Source organism: Danio rerio, chromosome 11, assembly GCF_052040795.2.
Source record: "Danio rerio strain M-AB ecotype USA chromosome 11, GRCz13ab, whole genome shotgun sequence".
Taxonomy (NCBI): Eukaryota; Metazoa; Chordata; class Actinopteri; order Cypriniformes; family Danionidae; genus Danio; species Danio rerio.
This window is the reverse complement of record NC_141031.1, coordinates 2,388,661-2,409,322: the sequence shown is the minus strand read 5'-3', so window position 1 is coordinate 2,409,322 and position 20,662 is coordinate 2,388,661. Positions and strand designations below refer to the sequence as shown.

The 20,662-nt window shown below is 37.7% G+C and overlaps 2 protein-coding genes and 1 long non-coding RNA gene across 7 annotated transcripts in view; 1 reads left to right on the top strand and 2 right to left on the bottom strand.

The window, feature by feature from the left end:
- rbms2a (RNA binding motif, single stranded interacting protein 2a) overlaps positions 1-20,662 on the bottom strand; it is a 608,287-nt gene that overhangs the window by 106,319 nt on the left and 481,306 nt on the right. The window lies entirely within an intron of this gene.
- lima1b (LIM domain and actin binding 1b) overlaps positions 9,272-20,662 on the bottom strand; it is a 42,078-nt gene continuing 30,687 nt past the window's right edge. For 3 of the 4 annotated variants that reach the window (XM_087272969.1, XM_087272971.1, XM_087272970.1), the window contains exons 5-11: positions 16,884-16,941; positions 16,632-16,723; positions 15,744-15,827; positions 14,749-14,785; positions 14,435-14,511; positions 12,701-12,834; positions 9,272-11,078 (exon numbers count right to left, since the gene is read on the bottom strand). In XM_087272969.1, the coding sequence (XP_087129095.1) occupies positions 9,707-11,078; positions 12,701-12,834; positions 14,435-14,511; positions 14,749-14,785; positions 15,744-15,827; positions 16,632-16,723; positions 16,884-16,941 (1,854 nt within the window). In that variant the 3' untranslated portion in view covers positions 9,272-9,706. Of the gene's footprint in view, positions 11,079-12,700; positions 13,607-13,701; positions 14,512-14,748; positions 14,786-15,743; positions 15,828-16,631; positions 16,724-16,883; positions 16,942-20,662 lie in introns of all 4 variants that reach the window. The other variant, XR_015502194.1, reaches the window with a different exon arrangement.
- On the top strand, positions 11,267-15,274 carry LOC147841621 (uncharacterized). Its single transcript, XR_015502228.1, has 3 exons — positions 11,267-11,895; positions 12,325-13,591; positions 13,686-15,274. It is a non-coding gene; the product is annotated as an uncharacterized LOC147841621 (long non-coding RNA).

Sequence of the window (20,662 nt, the reverse complement as noted above, 5' to 3'; positions counted from 1 at the left end):
AAAACATCTGTGTGGTGTTTTGAGCTGAAACTTCACATACACAATCATCGGAGATGCATTTTAAATAGCTGTTTGTACTGATTAAGTAAGTATTCTGCATGATCATTTTCTACATCCCTCATTCTAACAAAGACCTAAACTTTACCACCTAACTAAGTATAAATGAGCAGCAAATTAGTAGTTTATTGAGGCAAAAGCCTAAGTGTCACATCACTGAATAATGTGTATGTTGCGACATAGGCTCATTCTAAGCGTAGAATGCGTAGCCCTATATACATTTCTGGAGATTGCGAATTATGTAGCCAGAAGTACATATGGCTGCATTGTGTCTTTAAAACGAACACTATGGGGCGAACGCTTTCCCGCTGTTACCAGTTTGCCCAGTGGCTCGTTATGTGCGTTAGTGGACTTGAGATACAGAGAGGAGTTGACCACGACCATGGGGTTCGAGTCCGGTGAAGAATGGTTCCAGAAAGCAGGTAAGACAAAAACAGAAGCCAAAAAATTAAATAAACAGGTAAATAACAGGATGAGAGTGTGGTAAAATCAAAAACGTGGTAAAAATCAGGCGAGGGCTTTTCTTTTTCTGGATTGCTTTTCAAAATTGTCGGTTGGGTTTAGGGAAGGAGGGGTGTGGGTCAGTCGATTGGTCAGTCAGTCGACAGCGGCCTCTGGTGGATTTACACAAAAACAGCAGGAGCGAATGGCACTTGCAAGATAAATTTAGGGTCTCAAAAAGTATACACAGCGGGCGTGGATTCACGAAAACAAAAACTTCAAAAAAAATAAATAAGTAAATAAAAAAAAAACATAGCTCCTGGGATGCATCTGGGGCTCAGAAATGTATATAAGTGTACGTTTTCAGAATGAGAAACGTGATGTTTTGCATCAATAAAAGTCTGAAATCATCAGACAAGCGGATCTTGTGTCATGTGTGTGTTTAAAACAGCTCAAGACATCAGGCTCCGCCAGTGAGGGAAAAATGTAAATAAATACATCAATGATCTCCGTTATTTACAGTAGATGACAGTCTGCCAGCACCTCCCTTTCCACAGACTGTTATGTCTTCTCTTTGACTCCCAGACACTCATTCTTAATCTTTTTTTTTAGTCTTACATTGATTTAAAAATAAACATTTTTGGGGAAAAAACAGTAATGTAATTTTAATTCTTGCTATTAACAAACATTTTTAGCTACGTAAACTACTAATTTGCTGCTTAGTAATAGTAATCAGGGTAGCAGTTGGGTTTAAGTGTTTGGTAGGAGGACCAAACCTGCCAACAAATAAAATAAAATAAAATAAAATAAAATAAAATAAAATAAAATAAAATAAAATAAAATAAAATAAAATAAAATTTGACAAAAGAATATTAGTTATATTGATATAATAATACAGAAAAATACTACTACACTATATCTAATAAAAATAAATAAAATTTGTGATTCAATTTACTCTTATTTTTTATTATTTTTTTCTTCATTTATTGCTTTCTGTATGTGTCAATAAATTTATATATTTCATTGTAAAATGTTATCAATTCATTTGTTTTTTTTTCATTTATTTTCATCTTTATTCATTTATTTATTTTTTACATTTATTTATTCTTGTTCATACATTTTTTTTATAAATAATAATAACAAATATACATTTATAATAATATCATAATATAAAAAATATGCTAAATACATAAATAAGTAAATAAATGTAACGATAAAAAAATAAAGTAATGCATGACTTAAAACAGATATGTTGTATTTTCATTCAATTTAATTCCAAATACAAACAAAATCCCTTAATTTATTATTTTCTGCATGCATTTTTTTACTATATATTTTATTTAAAATTTGTAAAAATTTTATAAATAATAAAAATAAATGTATAAATGAATAAATTATAATATAAATAAGTAAATAATTGTAAAAAAAAGAGAAAAATAAATAGTGTATCACTTAAAAAAAGATATATTGCATTTTTTATTAAATTTAATCCGAAATTAATTTTTCATTATGATTTTTTTCTGCGTTTATGTATTTTTCATTTACATTTTTAATTTTAAAACTTTTATTAATTTTTTTAGTTTTACCATTAAGTTTTTATTCATGCATTTATTTATTTATTTTATAGTTATTTATTCACGTTTATATACTTTTATATTTATTTATTTCATATTGCATTTATGTATTTATTTCACTATTTACTTATTTTTGCTTTGAAATTGTGTAAATAGTGTGTAAACTCTTATTTTTAGCTAAACTATTCCTTTAGATCAAAATATTTCTGGCTCAATGGTTAGCACTGTGGCCTCACAAGCAAGAAGGTTACTGGTTTAAGCCCCAACTGGGTCATTTGGCATTTCTGTGGGGAGTTTGCACGTTCTCCCCGTGTTGGCGTGGGATTCCTCCGAGTGCTCTAGTTTTCCCTACAGTCCAAACACATGTGCTATAGATTAAATAATGAACTAAATTGGCTGTATGTATGAATGTGTGTGAATGAGAGTGTGTATGGGTGTTTCCCAGACTTGGGTCGCAGCTGGAAGGGCATTTGCTGTGTAAAACATATGCTGGAATAGTTGGTGGTTCATTCTGCTGTGGCGACCCTTGATAAATAAGGGACTAAGCTGAAAAGAAAATGAATTAACATATATATTAAGCCATTGCTCAATTCTCTCCCTCTTTCCCTCACCTATAACAGTGCATCTGATGGTGAAACAGAATTACAGACATCAGATTATAGCTCGGCACACCTTTCTGTCCTCTAAAAACAAAGGTTACCTGTCTTCTCCTGTTTAGATTTTCCTTTCAGACCCATTAGACAGCAGCGCAGACAGATCCTTGCATTTCTATCTTTAATTTTAACCACAGATGTAAGGTGTGGACAGAGCTTGACTTTGTTTTGTTGACCCGCTGCCATGGCAATAAGGAAACAGCACCAGCCAGACCCTCATTTCTCATCTCTCATTTTTATTATGTTTTTATGTTTAAGCGTGAGAATCTCATCATTTCTTCAGGTAGGCGTTTCAATCAGTCAATCTGCATTCATTTAAAAATAAACATTCGGGGAAAACATTATTATAACGGGGCGGCACGGTGGCTCAGTGGTTAGCACTGTCACCTCGCAGCAAGTGAGGTGACAGTTGGCATTTCTGCGTGGAGTTTGCATGTTCTCCCTGTGTTAGTGTGGGTTTCCTCCGGGTACTCCGGTTTCCCCCACAGTCCAAACACATGCGGTACAGGTGAATTGTAGAAATTGTGTGTGTGTATGTGTGTGTGTGAATGAGAGTGTATGGGTGTTTCCCAGTACTGGATTGCAGCTGGAAGGGCATCCACTGCGTAAAGCATATGCCGGATTAGTTGGTGGTTCATTCCACTGTGGCAACATCCTTATTAAAGGACTAAGCCAAAAAGAAAATGAATGAATATTTCTTGCTATTAACAATCAACAAACACTTAGCTCTACTTAATAATAGTTATAAAGGTAACAGTTGGGTTTAAGCATTAAAAATTTAAGTACTTGCAAAACAATACCAATATAACATAAATGCCTAAATATATAAATGTGTAAATAAGATAAACAAAATAATAAATAAGTAAATGTATATAGATATATATACTCACTGGCCACTTTATTAGGTACACCTTACCAATAACAGGTTGGACCCCCTTTTGCCTTCAGAACTGCCTTAATCCTTTGTGGCATAGATTCAACAAGGTACTGGAAATATTCCTCAGAGATTTTACTCTGAATCTCCCGTTCCACCACATCCCAAAGGTTCTCAATTGCATTGAGATCTGGTGACTGTGGAGGCCATTTAAATACAGTGAACTCATCATCATGCTCAAGAAACCAGTCTGAGATGATTCACGCTTTATAACATGGTGTGTTATCCTGCTGGAAGTAGCCATCAGAAGATGGAGACACTGTGCTCATAAAGGGATGGACATGGTCAGCAACAATACTCAGGTAGGCTGTGGCGTTGACACCATGCTCAAGTGGTACTAATGAGCCCAAAGTGTGCCAAGAAAATCTCCTCACACCATTACACCACCACCACCAGCCTGAACCACTAATACAAGGCAGGATGGATCCATGCTTTCATGTTGCTGACGCCAAATTCTGACCCGACCATCCGAATGTGGCAGCAGAAATGGAGACTGATGAAGACTGCAGATCTCGGTTGTATCGAGTGCTTATTTGAGTTACTGTTGCCTTTCTATCAGCTGGAACCAGTCTGGCCATTCTCCTCTGACCTCTGGGATCAACAAAGCATTTGCACCCACAGAACTGCCACTCACTGGATATTTCCTCCTTGTCGGAGCATTCTCTGTAAACCCTAGAGATGGTTGTGCATGATAATCCCAGTAGATCAGCAGTTTCTGAAATACTCAGATCAGCCCGTCTGGCACCATCAACCATGCCACGTTCAGTCACTTAAATCACCTTTCTTCTTTTTTTTCATTTATTATCATATTTATTTATTTTTATAAATAATAATAATACTAAATCCATACATTTATAAATAATGAAATACATAAATAAACAAATAAGTGTAACAAAAGAAAAATAAATCGTGTAGGACACAATTATTTTGAATGAATATTTTTTCCTTCATTTATTACTTTCTGCACGTGTCATTTATATAGTTTATTGTAAACTGCAATCATTTATTTTCATATTTATTCATTTATCTCTTTATTTAGTCATGTGTTTTTATATTTCATAAATAATAATAATAATAATATACTAAATGCATCAGTTTCTAAATACACATTGCAATCCGTCAACAGAAGCCACTCAAACTTTAAGAAGACTCTATTGAGTGGCACTTTAATGGTCTGATCAGCAGTAAAAGTCGTTATTTCAAAGCTAATGAAAATAGCCGTGCACATTCTGCATCTCGAAACGCGCATATACGTGATGATAACACAAACGATGTGTTCGCTTTTTTGTCTCTAAGGAGTTCCCAAAAGCTGTCTTTAGCCTGAAGCAGACCTGATCCTTCAGACTGGGGATTGAGGTGAACTCCCTGGTGATTCTACAGTCCAAATATGCAACATGCAACACAGAGCTGCAAATAAAGTCCACCTTACGCCATCTTTGAGTCAAGTTTTCTCGTGCTGAATTGGTTCAACACATGCACACGCTATTGCATGCTGAGGTCACTGGCTCCATTGTTAAATAAGGAGCGTGACGGCTCTGAAACACAATATCCAAGGAAAATGTTTGTTATTTGTATAAGCCCGATGGAGGACATGTTGGGAGATTCCTGTGCTTTGAGACATGGAGTGTATGAGCAGTGTTAAACAGAGGGGGGGTTTTCTCCATCAAGTCAGAATGTTGTACACATGGGAGAAGACGTCGAAAATAATCACTGTTATGAAACAATAAATAGCTGGAAATTACTCAAAACACCAAGAAATCTGAACAGGCGGTCATGGATAAAGCAAGGAAGCAATTATTCTAAAAATAGGACATACTTTTGGTGATGGCAATACTTTATTTAAAGTGCCCCTATTATGCTGCTTCAAAAATATATCATATTTTAATTTTGCTATTTTATTTTTTAAGGACCATGAAATAGTTTCTGGCAATGGAGATTCATGAACATGGGTGTGTGTAAATCTTGAAAGAATGAATCTTAACTATAATGATGCTTCTAGGGTAACTGATCCAGTTATAAACATGCCATAATCATCCTGTTCATATTTTTATCCCCGAAGGGTTTATTTGAATTTATTGAATGGGATAGCCCCTTAAAAAGAATTATCTCATTTTCGAGGGGGTCCCTAAAAAGTTCACAAGTCAAACAGAGTACAACACATCATAAAGTACATACACTTGACAAGACAAACAAACAAACAATCAAACAAGCAGCACACTCCACCTGAAACACTTCCCACAATCCGAAGCCTAAATAAGCAACTACATATACTCAAAAGTACAAACTGTTTGATATGCAAATAAATAATAAACATTTAATTTGGAGCCAAATTTAATAACATTTGCAAGTTGTTTCCAGAAGAGGAAATAAATTAGCCCTGAAAAGACAAAGTGATTTAATTGATCTAAAAAAGGAAGGGAGATTGGGCTTTATCATACACCCGGCGCAATGTGGCGCAAGGCGCAGCGCAATAGTCTTTTGATACTTTCACCTCGGCGCAAGGGTCATTTTGAGGCGTTGCGCCACGCTGTTTAAATAGCAAATGCATTTGCGCTCAAATGTGCGCCCATAGGCGTTCTGGTCTAAAAAAGCAGGCGTGTTTTGGCGCGTTGCTATTTTGAGAAACTGTAAATAGACTGATCTTTAGACCAGAACAAAGTCGGTCTAATGTCTGGCGCAAAGTGCGCCTGGCTTACACACTACACACAAGATGCATACGCAAATATCTTTACATATGAAAAAGATATAATATATTAGGGATATATATAATAAGGATATATATAGGATATAAATATAAATGATTAAAATATTACAAAACATATTAATTTCAAGCCTACATGAATTTTAAAACCACTGCCGTCATACTTTCTTCATCTCGGGAGGCTTTTTCAGTTCATTCAATTTGCTTTTGTATAATGTTATTATTATTATTAGCAGCGTTATTTATTATATACATATTTATATTTGTTTTATTAAAAACAAGCTTAGATTTTTCCACCTGTCAGGTTTTACACCATATGGAGCATAGCAGGTGTATTTGGATATAACTCAGTATTTTGACCACAGTTGGTTATTATTGTTCATTTATTCGTTTGCTGGAAATTAGAACTGAATTTAGAAATAGTTTTGAAACAAATCTTTGCGCTTAACAAACAAAATTAATTATTCATAGGCTAATTGATGTCTGTGCTGTAAGGTTTCCCTATTCACGAGAGCAAAAGTGAAAGTGAACTTACTTTACGTCATGTTAATAGCAATGCGCTTATGGCGCGACGCAGCTGGCTCTTAAAGGGAATGGGAGATGAGACTCTGATTGGTTTATTCTCAAAACACACCTATAACTCATTAAGAAAACAAACTTTTAGACCATGAGCCAAGGCGCAAAGCGGATTTTCCCATCCTTAAATTAGCAAAAATGCGTCCCGACACACCCTGAAAGCCTTTTTTTTTACACATTTAAAAAGAAACAAATATCAATGATACTGTCATGGGAACTTCGGTAGAAGCAAACCAAGTGTTTTGTATAATATACAATGATGGGTTCTACACTAAAATCCCTAATAAGTTGACTGAACTAAATTAATTAAGTAAACTCCTTGCCTCAATTTAATTGAATAATGGAATCTCCCAAAACTTGCATATTTAAGTTCATTTAACTTAGTACTTAGTTGGTAAACTGAACAATTTAAGTATAGTCTACAAAACCGGCAAGTTAAATAAACTTAAATATGCAAGTTTTGGGAGACTTCATCACTCAATTTAATTGAGGCAACGAGTTTACTCAATTAATTTAGTTCGGTCAACTTATTACGATTTTCAGTGTATAAGGACATCTTAAAACAAATCGACACAGAGAATTGAAGACAGTATTTAAAGGTTTTAAATTAATATCAGAGGGATTGTTATAGATAATAACAGCATAATCAATGATAGGAAAGATTAATTGAGAGATCAAATGTCAATCATTCATTAAATGAAAAACAATTAATAGAACGATAGAGAGAACCTAAGCACCGATATGACTTTTTAATTATACAGTCAATATGGGGTTTAAAGGACGCAATTTGCAATTGCGTTTATAATGCAATTATTAATGGCACCTTGCTCAATAATAATTCTATTATTATGATCTAATGATGTTTAATAATACAGACATTTCTTTTCTTACATCATAGACTAAGCAGTTGAGACAAATGAAGAACAAGTTAAAATGAGGTATAAGTAATAGGATGGTCTTCCCTGAGGTCTCCTCCCGGAGGGACATGCCTGGAACACCTCCCTAGGCAAGCGTCCAGGAGGCATCCGAAACAGCTGTCCAAGCCACCTCAGCTGACTTCTCTCGATGTGGAGGAGCAGCGGCTCTACGCTGAGGTTCTCCCGGGTGACAGAGCTCCTCACCCTATCTGTAAGAGTGCGCCCTGCCACCCTGCGAAGGGAACTCATTTCGGCTGCTTGTATCCAGGATCTTATCCTTTCTGTCATGACCATAGGTGAGAGTAGGAACGTAGATTGACTGGTAAATCGAGAGCTTTTCCTTTCGGCTCAGCTCCTTCTTTACCACAACAGACCGATATATCGATCCGCCTGTCAATCTCACGCTCCATCCTTCCCTCACTGGTGAACCCCAAGATACTTGAACTCCTCCACCTGGGGTAAGGGCTTTCCGTCAATCTGGAGATGGCAAACCACCTTTTTCCAGCAGAGCACAATGGTCTCGGACTTGGAGGTGCTGATTCTCATCCCAGCCGCATCACACCGCATGCTGAAGGTCCATGTTCGATGAAGCCAACAGAAAACATCATCTGTGAATAACAGAGATGAAATTCTGCAGCTGAACTGGACCATTCCAGCCCAAAGCTGCACTTTAAAATTCTGTTCATAAAAAATTATTAACAGTATCGGTGACAAAAGGCAGCCCTGGGAAATGTTTGAAAAATATTACTAATTTTAAAGGAGGCTGATCATTTCGTCTTGTTCATATACAGTTGAAATCAGAATTATTAGCCCCCCTTTGATTATTGATGTCTTTAAATATTTCCCAAATGATGTTTAACCGAGCAAGGAAATTTTCACAGTATGTCTGATCATATTTTTTCTTCTGGAGAAAGCCTGATTTGTTTTATTTTGGGTAAAATAAAAGCAGTTATTAATTTTTTAAACACCATTTTAAGAGCAATATTATTAGCCCCTTTAAGCTATATTTTTCGATAGTCTCCAGAACAAACCATCGTTATACAATAACTTGCCTAATTACCCTAACCTGCCTAGTTAACCTAATTAACCCAGTTAAGCCTTTAAATGTCACTTTAAGCTGAATAGAAGTGTCTTGAAAAACATCTAGTCAAATATTATTTGTCATCATGGCAAAGATTAAATAAATCAGTTATTAGAAATGAGTTATTAAAACTATTATGATTAGAAATGTGTAGAAAAATTCTGCTCTCCGTTACACAGAAATTGGGGAAAAAAATAAACGGGGGCGAATAATTCTGACTTCAGCTGTATTTATGCATCACATATTCATTCAGTTGCACTGTTTATAATTAGCCATGTAACACTTAAACACTTTAATGGTCACATTTACAAACAAAACTGAAAGTAAACACTTCATGTTCGATCAAATATTGTTTATTGCGTCCTTCTGAAATATCTGATCACAGTAGAAAAGGTTTTAAAACACGGTCTCGAAGAAGAACCAAAAGTGTATTTGGCTGTTTCATCCTTAATGATTGACTGTCAAGAGCTGAGAATAATGAATGCATATTAGTTAATTAAGATCATTACAATGAATCGTTAGATTAAGAAATAATAATGTTGATTTTTAAAAACATTTTTGTAAACAAGTCATATTTCATACAGCAATCAAAAGAAAACAGAGCAACGACAACGTACAGTGATAATGATAAAAGTAATAATTCCGAGCTCTTATAAGAAAAAGTCCAAATATATATAAAGTATTATAATATAATAAAGCACATGTTTTTATTATTATGTTGGTTGCAATAAAAATCAGAGTAAATAAAAACTGGAGCAACAAAGAGGAACTATCAAACTATTGCCACTTCTTCTCCATCGTCATCTTCATCTTCATAATAGCGATTCCTCTTGATCATTTCCTCCACGGTCAGTGACTCCTCAGCCTCCTCACCCTCCCAAAACCCCACATCCTGGGACGTCCTGAGGGCTTTTTCCTCCACAGATGCAGAAAACTGGAGCTCAGGTTTCCTTTGCAGTCTTCCCTTATTCTCAGCAGCTCCGTGTTCTTCTATCTCAGGCTCCTTTTTTGCTTGCTTTACCTTAATTTCCTGCTTAGCTAGTTGTAGCTCCTCCTCCTTTCTGTTTAATTGTATCCGAGACTCCTTATTTGGTGTTTGAAGCTCCACCTCCTTTTTGTTCACTAGCTCCTCCTCCCTTCTGTTTAATTGTAACTGAGACGGCTTATTTGCTGGTGGTAGCTCCGCCTCCTTTTTGGTCACTTGTGTCTGAGGCTCCTTATTTGGTAGCTGTAGCTCCGCCTCATTTCTGTTTAACTGTAGCCGAGACTCTTTATTTGGTGTTTGTAGCTCCGCCTCCTTTTTGGTCACTAACTCCTCCTCCTTTTGATTTAATTGTATCTGAGAGTGCTTATTTGTTGGTTGTGGCTCCGCCTCCTTTCTGTTAAACTGTCGTCCCGCCTCATTTTCTGTCTGTTGTTCTCCCTCTATGTTCGTGTGTTTGAGAATTGAAGTTGGCATCTTTTCCTTCTTCTCGATCTTGGATTGGCCGTCGTCCTCCTTCGTCTTCGCGTCAGGGATTTTTTCCTCAGTTTTAGCCGTTGACCTAGAGCGCAGGTCCTCCAGCGAGCCTCGTCGGACCGCCTTTGGTGCGGATTGCGCGTCTTGTTTTGAAGGGTTGGAGCTCAAGCTTGGCGCTAGGGAAAATGGCCGACTGCGCTCTCTGAGAGATGTGCTTCTCCGTAGGGTTTTCAGCTCCGCTCTTTCCGTGCTCTGCTGAGAAGATGGAGACTCATCCTCCGGGGGCCACTTTGCTCTGAAAAACCTAGACGGACCCTTGCTGACTTCAGCTGGACTGGAGACTTTGGCTCCTCCATCACTGTCTGCAGGGGGAGGCCATGCGACTCTCAGTTTCCTGGTTTCCGCAGACGTGCTTTGAGGTCTTTCTGTTTGACTTCTGGACTCTATAATTGGGGTCTGCTCTGTGAATTTGGCCCCTCTGTGCGACTCCTCTGCTTTTTCTACAGGCTTCACTGACACAGAGTTGGAGTTTTCCTCCGGTTCCTCCTGGCTTGTTCGTGGAGACCACATTTCCTTGTGTTGTTTGTGGCCAAAGCCTTCGTCGTAGTTGCCTTTAGACTTGAAGAGCTGGTTGAAGTGAGGCTTACAGTAGATGCTGCCATGCAGGGAAGCAAACGCTGCCAAACTGAAATGAAAGTAAGCACATTATTCATACATACAATTGAGGACTTGAGTGTTACAGTTTATTATTACACGGCCAATCGGAATACTTGATTCTGATTGGTCAGTTGTGACATTCCAATTTATGTTATGCTAGGGATAAAGCACATACAGGCAAGGATGGGAATGTGGTGTAACTGAGAACGTGATGATTGGCTTAGATAGAGTACATTTCCACTGTTTGCTAGTCAGAGGCAGAGTAGTGTGGGTGTTCACACACAAGTACAGGCGCGGTCAGTCGTACACACCAACGACCAAGAGTCAGAACGATGGCAAATACAGCAAGTTCAAAGGTAGCGCTTTCAGACTGGAAATATAAGCACTACTTTTGCCTCAGGGAGGTGAACGGCAAGAATGTTTATGTATTGTGCAACATATGCACAGGAAAAAAGCAAAACTTCATGTTTCAAACACTTCTCACTCAGACAGAATTAAACACAATAATATCAATATATATGTAGTTAAGGAAATGCTGCCGCCATCTCTTACACTGTCCCACAACAACATTCAAATTGTGTAGATTAGTGTACAACGCTTCATATTTATTTTTATAGCCATTTGACATTAGATTTTTTTTTTACTTTCCCTGGTGATCAATTACTTTGATAATTATGTAACTCCATTACTATTCGTGAGAAGTAACTAGTACCCAATTACTTTTTTAAAAGAAAGTTATTTTTTCTGTCCGCTTTGTGTTTTTGACGGTATGGCGCCATCTTGAGTCTGAATAATGCGCAGGGTTAGTGTATACTCCATCAGCTGTTTTCGCTTCTGTCAGCTTTGTGTTTTTGATTGTTTGACACCATCTGGTATCTGAATAATGTGCAGGTTAGTGTATACTCCATCAGCTGTTTTCGCTTCTGTCAGCTTTGTGTTTTTGATTGTTTGACACCATCTGGTATCTGAATAATGTGCAGGTTAGTGTATACTCCATCAGCTGTTTTAATTCCTGTCAGCTTTGTGTTTTTGACGGTATGGCGCCATCTAGTGTCTGAATACTGCACAGGTTAGTGTATACTCCATCAGCTGTTTCTGTCAGCTTTGTGTTTTTAATTGTTTGGCGCCATCTGGTGTCTGAATAATGCATAGGTTAGTGTATACTCCATCAGCTGTTTTAATTCCTGTCAGCTTTGTGTTTTTGACGGTATGGCGCCATCTAGTGTCTGAATAATGCGCAGGTTAGTGTATACTCCATCAGCTGTTTCTGTCAGCTTTGTGTTTTTAATTGTTTGGCGCCATCTGGTGTCTGAATAATGCGCAGGTTAGTGTATACTCCATCAGCTGTTTTCGTTTCTGTCAGCTTTGCCTTTTATTAAAGACTTAATAAACTATTATGGCTCAGAACAACGTTTAGTGTTTAATGTTTATGTTTTGTGGGAAGTAGCCGTGTAATAAGTAGGAATAAAGTACATCCAGGATGATTGTTTTTGCAGAATAAAAGCCCTTCGGTCTTATACAACAGTGCTCCGCTTTGTGTCGGGCAGCCGATAAACTTGTCAGGATTTATTCTGTAAAATCAACCTACTGCATGTACTTTATCTCTTATTAAACAATGACAATGAATGAATGAATGAATGAATGAATAACCTGAGTTTGGTGCTACAGACGGCACAGCGGAAGCACTTTTTGTGATAAATCTGCTGATTGGCAACTAGTCTCTCCAGCTGGTAAACAGTCTGCTGGCAGGACACACATCTGTCCGGGACGGCCACTTGAAATGGCTGTAAAGAAAAACACAACAGTTATAGACATCTCTTCTTCAGTGCAATTCCTCAGTGTTAACAACATCCGATTAAAAATCCATATTGGCAGTGAGCGGACTATGAGAAAAATGTTTTTAAATTTATACCACAGGGCTGTTAAATGCTTGATTCTGATTGGCTGATGAGCATTCTAAGGTGTGCTGTTATTTTCAGATAAACATACAGCTAAAGTAGTTCCGGCAGGTTTTGATTTATGCTGAAACAAACCATTTGAATTTATTGAAACATTAAATGTAGCATCCTTACTCGTACTATGGGGTCTGTTGAATGGAATTGGCTGATGAGGATTCTATGGCATGCAGTTATTTTCAGATAAATGCAAGATGTCCTCGCTGCAGCCCGCTGCTTGATGACGTAGAGGATTGTCAACTACATAGCAGACCTTGTACAATGCACTGAAGTAACGTGTAGTAAGGAGTAGGCAATCGTCCTTTTACCGCCCTCTAAAGTAATGCCCATGCTACTGTGACGATTAGTTTTAGGGTAGGGGGAGGTGTAGGAGATTGTCAACTACGTAGTGGACCTTGTACCGCTCACTAAGGTAGCGCCCATGCTACTGTGATGGTTGGGTTTAGGGTAGGGGGAAGTGTAAGCGATAGTCAACTTCTACTGCCGACTAAGGAAACGCCCATGCTACTGTGACAGTTGGATTTAGGGTAGGGGGAGGTGTAGACGATCGGCAGACTACATAGTGGGCCTTGTGCCACCCACTGAGGTAACGCCCATGCTACTGTGACAGATGGATTTAGGGTAGGGGGAGGTGTAGACGATCGGCAGACTACATAGTGGGCCTTGTGCCACCCACTGAGGTAACGCCCATGCTACTGTGACAGTTGGGTTTAGGGTGGGGGGAGGTGTAGGGGATCATCAACTACGCAGCAGACCTGGTCAAATACGTCATCAAGCTGCGGGCTGCAGGGAAGACTGTCTCGATAAATGCACAACTAAAGTAGTTCCGGCAGGTTTGAGCACATTACAGCTCTATACCACTACGCTGAATGATTTGAGTCATTTCACAGCTACAACAGTCAACCATCACATCAAAACACAACATGAGGGCTTTGGATGAGAAACTTTGAGGACAGCTTGAGAACAAAAACCTACACAAATATCTGAAATTCAGCATCTGAACAGCGGCTTTAAGTTTGGTAACAATATTGCAATATTATTTTTGCCATTGAATTTGACGATTAAATTTTTAGTGGCTAAATATAAATGACAATACACAATTTCATAAGACAGTGATGAGGCATTACAAGGATCATCAACATTTTAAATCCTCAAATGTTTACAGTATTTTGATTTTAAAAAATGTATGTACAATTTTAAAGCTATACTTAGTATTTCTTTCAAATCACAAAAAAAAAAACATCAACATGATATCTGAAGCAGCCTTGTGAGATTATGAGGACTACATCTCCCATGATTCTACACTCAGTCATCAAAATACAACTTTGTTTGTTGCAAATACACTCCCTCTAGTGGCGCTTTTAAATCTTCACATGAACAGAACACATATTAGATCATTAGTATTGTAAGCAGAATTAAGAGCACAGACCTTGGTGAACTTATGAAACTCTTTATTCTCTGATAAAAGAGTTTCAGTGCCGGGACTTGATGCGTTTACATGCTCTCCTAAAGAAAACACAAACACAAACACACATGACTGTATATTCTGTACCAGTGGATGTACTGAATATTTAATGTCTCTATGATAGTTTCAACAGTACTCTCCATCCACAATTTACATCACTTAATTTATGAAGTGCTTAATTACATTAATAATAGCTTTCTAATGATTTGACCTCACAATAATGACTATTTATTAAATCAGCTTATAGTTTCAGATTCATATAGAATGAATGAACTCACCATTGATCTTTGCGATGTTGGTTCTAGGGACTTTGCTCTGTTTTTAGTCAGAAAAATAGAGAAGAAACAAGCAATGAGAAATACGGTAGCATACTAGTTCAGTTCAACCTCTCCACCTGGGTTAAGACTTTCCTTCAACGTGGAGACACAAGTGTCCTCGTAATTCAACGCTCTTACAAACAGACTTATTACATCAGGTTTTTTGATATTTAGTTTTTGGATTGGGTTTAGGGAAAAAGTAAGGCTAAGGCCTTATAATAAGGGTTTTTTTAGAGCATAAAATGCATAACACCTATGGAGTAAGGTCCTCATAAACCACCAAAACATGTATGTGTGTCAGTCTTCACACTTAAAAAAATGATTGATTGGATTTACAAATTTGTTTTTAGGTAAGTGGTTGCAAACAATTGTTATGGGCTAAATGTACACAAACGAATACATTTTAGTAAAATTCATTAGTGAAACTTAATTTGTTTGTTTAAATTCAGCTCATATCAATTGTTTCCCTACAGAAAAATCCAGCCTAAACCAGCCTAGGCTGGTTGGCTGGTTTTAGCTGGTCGTCCAGCCTGGTTTTAGAGGGGTTTTGGCCATTTCCAGGCTGGTTTCCAGCCATTTCCAGCCTGGGCTTAGGTGGTCAGGCTCGGAGATGACCAGCTAACACCAGGTTGACCAGCCTAGCCAGGCTGGGAGTCCAGCCAAAACCAGCTATTTCTAGCTTAAACCAGGCTGGTCAAGCTGGTTTTAGCTGGATTTAGCTGGTCATTTTCCAGCCTGACCAGCTAAGACCAGGCTGGAAATGGCTGGAAACCAGCCTGGAACTTCCCAAAACCCCTCTAAAACCAGGCTGGTCAACCAGCTAAAACCAGCCAACCAGCCTAGACTGGTTAAAGCTGGTTTTTCAGCAGGGTAGCAAACACTTAACTCAAAACAAATTTGTAAATTCAATGAATAATGTTTTTTTCAGTAAAGATATTTAGAGAACTAAATCCTACCAATATGCGTCCATGACCAGCAGATGGCGCCATCTCCTTGCTATCAGCGCAGAAAACACTGTCATCTGCTTCCGATTGGCTGGCCTGAGTCCAACAGACAATTATAATGATCATTATTATTAATATCGATGATTAAGCAGAGTAAACACCCCTCAAAACATGCAAATGTATACTACTGAAAGATCAGAATACACTTTCTTTTACGTCCTACTGTCCCACATGAAAAACACCACAGTGATTTTGACCCATACTACAGTCTAGTGCATCGGTACCTCCACAATAAGATTGGGTAATGTTAGATAATGAATTTACTAGAGCCCCAATCAGATCACATGATTTTTATTGTTGGTTTCGAAAGTCGCAATGTCAGATTATGCCATTTAGTCTTGTTAAAATTAATAAACTTGTTTAGATCATTTTAGCTCATGGTGCATTAACTTATGTTAACAAGCAGGAATTTGCAAGTCAATAATGCATTAGTAAATGTTGAACTATCATTAATAAATGCTGCACATGTGTTGTTCATAAATAGCTCATGTTAGTAAACACATTAACTAATGCAAACTTATTGTAAAGTGTGACCAGTGTATTACATTCTGTAGCACACTGTAGAATTAACCAATGTGAACTGATAATAAATCCTGTAATATACTTTAGTTTTAACTGTAAGCAATATGTGCTAGTTGTAGAAAACTGCAGTATTGGGTCACTTATTTATATTGATATAGTTGTTGTGTTACGGTATGACCAGGACAGATTAATTCACGTATCTTACAATAATAAGCTTCAAAAACACTGAAGTATTTACTATTCACTCTTCATACAGCATGTAACTTTTGCATGATTCAGCTGTTTCTTTGCATCTGTGCATACAGTAAACATACTCACCGAGCGGGAGACTGAGGCCTGCTTGCAGACTGCTAGCTGATATCTGGTCAATCTATCTTTAATGGAGCCGGTGCGTTTTAAAGGGGATGTGCCTGTCACAAAGGATAATATTTTCCCTTTCTCAAACAGAAAATATTGCATTGATAAGAGTGTGATGAAATGACTTTTGTTTTGTTTGAGTGTGTGTGTGTGTGTGTGTGTGTGTGTGTGTGTGTGTGTGTGTGTGTGTGTGAGTGATTTGGGTGTATTCACCTTTGCTGGCCTTTTGTGTGTCCGCATCCTCTGAGCTGCCGTTAGCATCTGTGTGCACCTAAAAAAATCAGAAAAAAACTGTTAACAAGTGACATACTGAAAATATACAGCGGGGAACATAAGTATTGAACACATCATGTTTTTCCCTGTGAATAATATTTCAATAGGAGCTGTTGACATGGAATTAAAGCAGATTTTGGTAAAAACCCAAACAATACAAACAGATAAAACAAAACAATCAAATCTGAAAAATGAGTTGTGTGTAATAACAATGAACAATGTAATAACAAGGAGAAACTCCTGAACTACTGAAATGTGTTCAACACTTTATATAAAATGCTTTTTTTTTTGGTGCTGGCTGCTAAAAAGATGCCTCTTGTATGCATGCATTGCTCAGGTGTGAGTTTCTCACAGGCTTTAACAGAGTGTCAAAATCTTGATGGATCTCTGTGGGTGTCATCTATCAAATCTGTGCTTTATTTTGTATTCTCTATTGGATTCAGCTCAGGGGATTGGCTGGGCCAATTCTCCAAAAGCATTTGAGAGTCTCTTGGCTGTGTTTTGGATCATTGTCTTGCTGAAATGTCCACCCTGGTTTCATCTTCATCCTCCTGCTAATGTAGATGTTGGACTGAAGCAGCTGATGTTCATTTACACTGAGGAAGGGCAGAGGCTTGCTGAAGAACCACTGAGAGATTTCAGCTGCTGTCAGGTCTTTCACTGCTGTACTACACCTTCCTTTCTTCATGTGTTCAATACATTTTCCCTGTTTCATTTCATTGTATTACGCATAACTTCATTTGTAAACTAATTCAATTTGTTTTCTTTGCATATATGGATTTCTTTAGATGTTACCAACATCTAAGGAAAATTTCAAGTCAACAACACCTTTAGATATATGATTACCGAGAAAAATGGTGACTGATTTATTTATTCCACAGTGATTTCACCCACAAAGCACATGTACATCTGCAAGATGTATTTTAAAGTTCACTTGGTCTAAAAAACATCTGCTGTGTTCAAAGGTCTGATTAACATCTATAAAAGGTCTGCTTTAGTACAATCTAAACTTAAGGTTTTCTAAATTTTAAAACATCTTAAAGACATTTCCTAAACAACTATTTAACATGCGAAAACTTCCCAGCACGCACACAACATCATAAGATGTTAATATTTGGTTAGATTCAGGTCATGACGTCAGGTGACCAAAATTCAATGTCTAGCCAGTGTCTAAGAACGTTTTTTAACATATAATAATGACATCAAATTACGTTGATATTTAGTTGATTTTAGGTTGTGTTGGAAAGTGACCAAAATTTAACGTCTCATAGATGTCTTAGAGGAAACGTCCAGACAACGTCAAGGTATAACATGATTAGACGTTGATATTTGGTTGATTTTCGGTTGGACATTCCCATCGGCCTGACGTTGGGTTCTGACGTCAACTGGATTTCCATTTCCAAACAAAAACCAACATCCCCACGATGTTGGGGTAGGTTGGGGTACAATGTCAATATGACGTCATGCTGACATCCTGTGCCTGCAGGGTTACGTCAAACAGACATTTTGGAGCAAACATTCTATTAAATACGTATTTCAGATTTAAATACACACTTTCAATAGATGCCTCCATGACAGTTTATCCTTATTTAGATTAGTCTTTTGAAGATAGTTTTATATTACAATTCTCTTTTTCCTATACAGAACAACTTAAATTAAAAAGTATACGCCAAGTTTCCCTATCATAATTGCAACAAGATGGCTTTACAGAGAGCAACTCAAGAGGAACATTCATTCATTTTCTTTCGACTTAGTCCCTTTATTCATCAGGGGTCGCCACAGTGGAATAAACTGACAATTTATTCAGCATATGTTTTACACAGCGGATGCCCTTCCAGCCGCAATCCAGTACTGGGAAATAACCATACACACTCATTCAGACACATACACTACGGCCAATTTAGTTTATTCAATTCTCCTATAGCGCATGTGTTTGGACAGTGGGGGAAACCGGAGCACCTGGAGGAAACCCACGCCAACACGAGGAGAACATGCAAACTCCACACAGAAACAACAACTGGCTCAGCCAGGACTCAAACTAGCGACCTTCTTGCTGTGAGGCGACAGTGCTAACCACTGAGCCGCCCTCACAAAACTTTAGAAACCAAAATGAGCTTTTAAAGTCCTCTCTGAGCTCAAGTGCCCTGACCATCATAAAACACTTTCACCAATAAGCCCAAAATATGGATTTCAGCAGTGTCTGCATCTACAACATGAGCATAGAGTGTTTGAATAAACCAGGTCACATCAGCGAGAGAGAAAGCCGATCGGTGTGCAGTGTGAGAAAGCTTTTATAGTCCTCCAGGGACCTGCTGGGCTTTAAGGAGGCCATACCAGTCACATGAAATCATCAACACTGCAAGCAAAACTCACATGAAGCCAGCGGATGGAGAACGGGGAAAGACTGTGCTCTCAAGGTGAGCAAGATAATGCGATATTGGGAAAAAACAGACATTTTAAAATTTAGTTTTTCTGCAACACACAGTTGAAATGTGAATTTAAATTATTGTAAAATATCTCACAAATGATGTTGAACAGATTCAGGAACTTTTCACAGTATTTCCTACAATATGTTTTCTTCTGGAGAAAGTCTTATTTACTTTATTTTGGCCAGAATAAAAGCAGTTTTTAATTAGTTTTAAATCATTCTAAGTTCAATATTATTAGACCCCTTAAGCAATGTTTTTTTTGGAATGTCTACAGCTGCAACCCAGTACTGGGAAACACCCATACACACTTATTCTCTCACACACACACACACACACACACACACACACACACACACACACACACACACACACACACACACACACACACACACACACACACACACTCATACACTACGGACAATTTAGTTCATCCAATTCACCTATAGCGCATGTGTTTGAACTGTGGGGGAAACCGGAGCACCCGGAGGAAACCCATGCCAACACGTGGAGAACATGCAAACTCCAAACAGAAATGTCAACTGACCCAGCCGGAACTCGAATCAGGGACCTTCTTGCTGTGAGGCGACAGTGCTAACGACTGAGTCACCATGTTGCCCCTGATTACATCATTCAAATTATATTTAAATTACATTTTTAATTACTGTGTCTGAAAAGTAACTCAGTTACTCAATAAGTTATTAAACGACTTAATTTAACACATGAATGCACTGCACAATGCCACATTGACAATAGAAATTAAACTCAACGACGGCCACACAGGACGTTTTAGCTCCATTATAAAATATAACGCTTTAGAACTAATAAACATTATATGTGTCACAACGCTAAACATTTCAAAGCAATGACACTATTTTGTTGTGCATACTAAATATTCACAGAAATTCACAAATAAGTTCATTGTTTCGACGGCACAGTGGCTCAGTGGTTAGCACTATGGCCTAGGGCTGGGCCGATAAACAATATTATATTGAATCGCAATAAAATTTTTGTCAAAAACAATAAGTTCTGGACTTTTTGACTCCATATTAATCTAAGAGTCAATCCCACAACAGAAATGTGCAACAATGGGAATCTAGAAGTGTATTAATGTTAGAGATGTACCAAATTTTGGTCAGTGAATATGTTGGAATTCATATACACACATCCATATTCATATGCATCTACTTGTCCTTCACTGCTTTTGATTGTTTGACACTTTATTGTGAATGAATATGTACAGCAGGTTAGTGTATGCTCCCTTCAGCCAGTTTGCTTTCTGTCAGCTTTGCG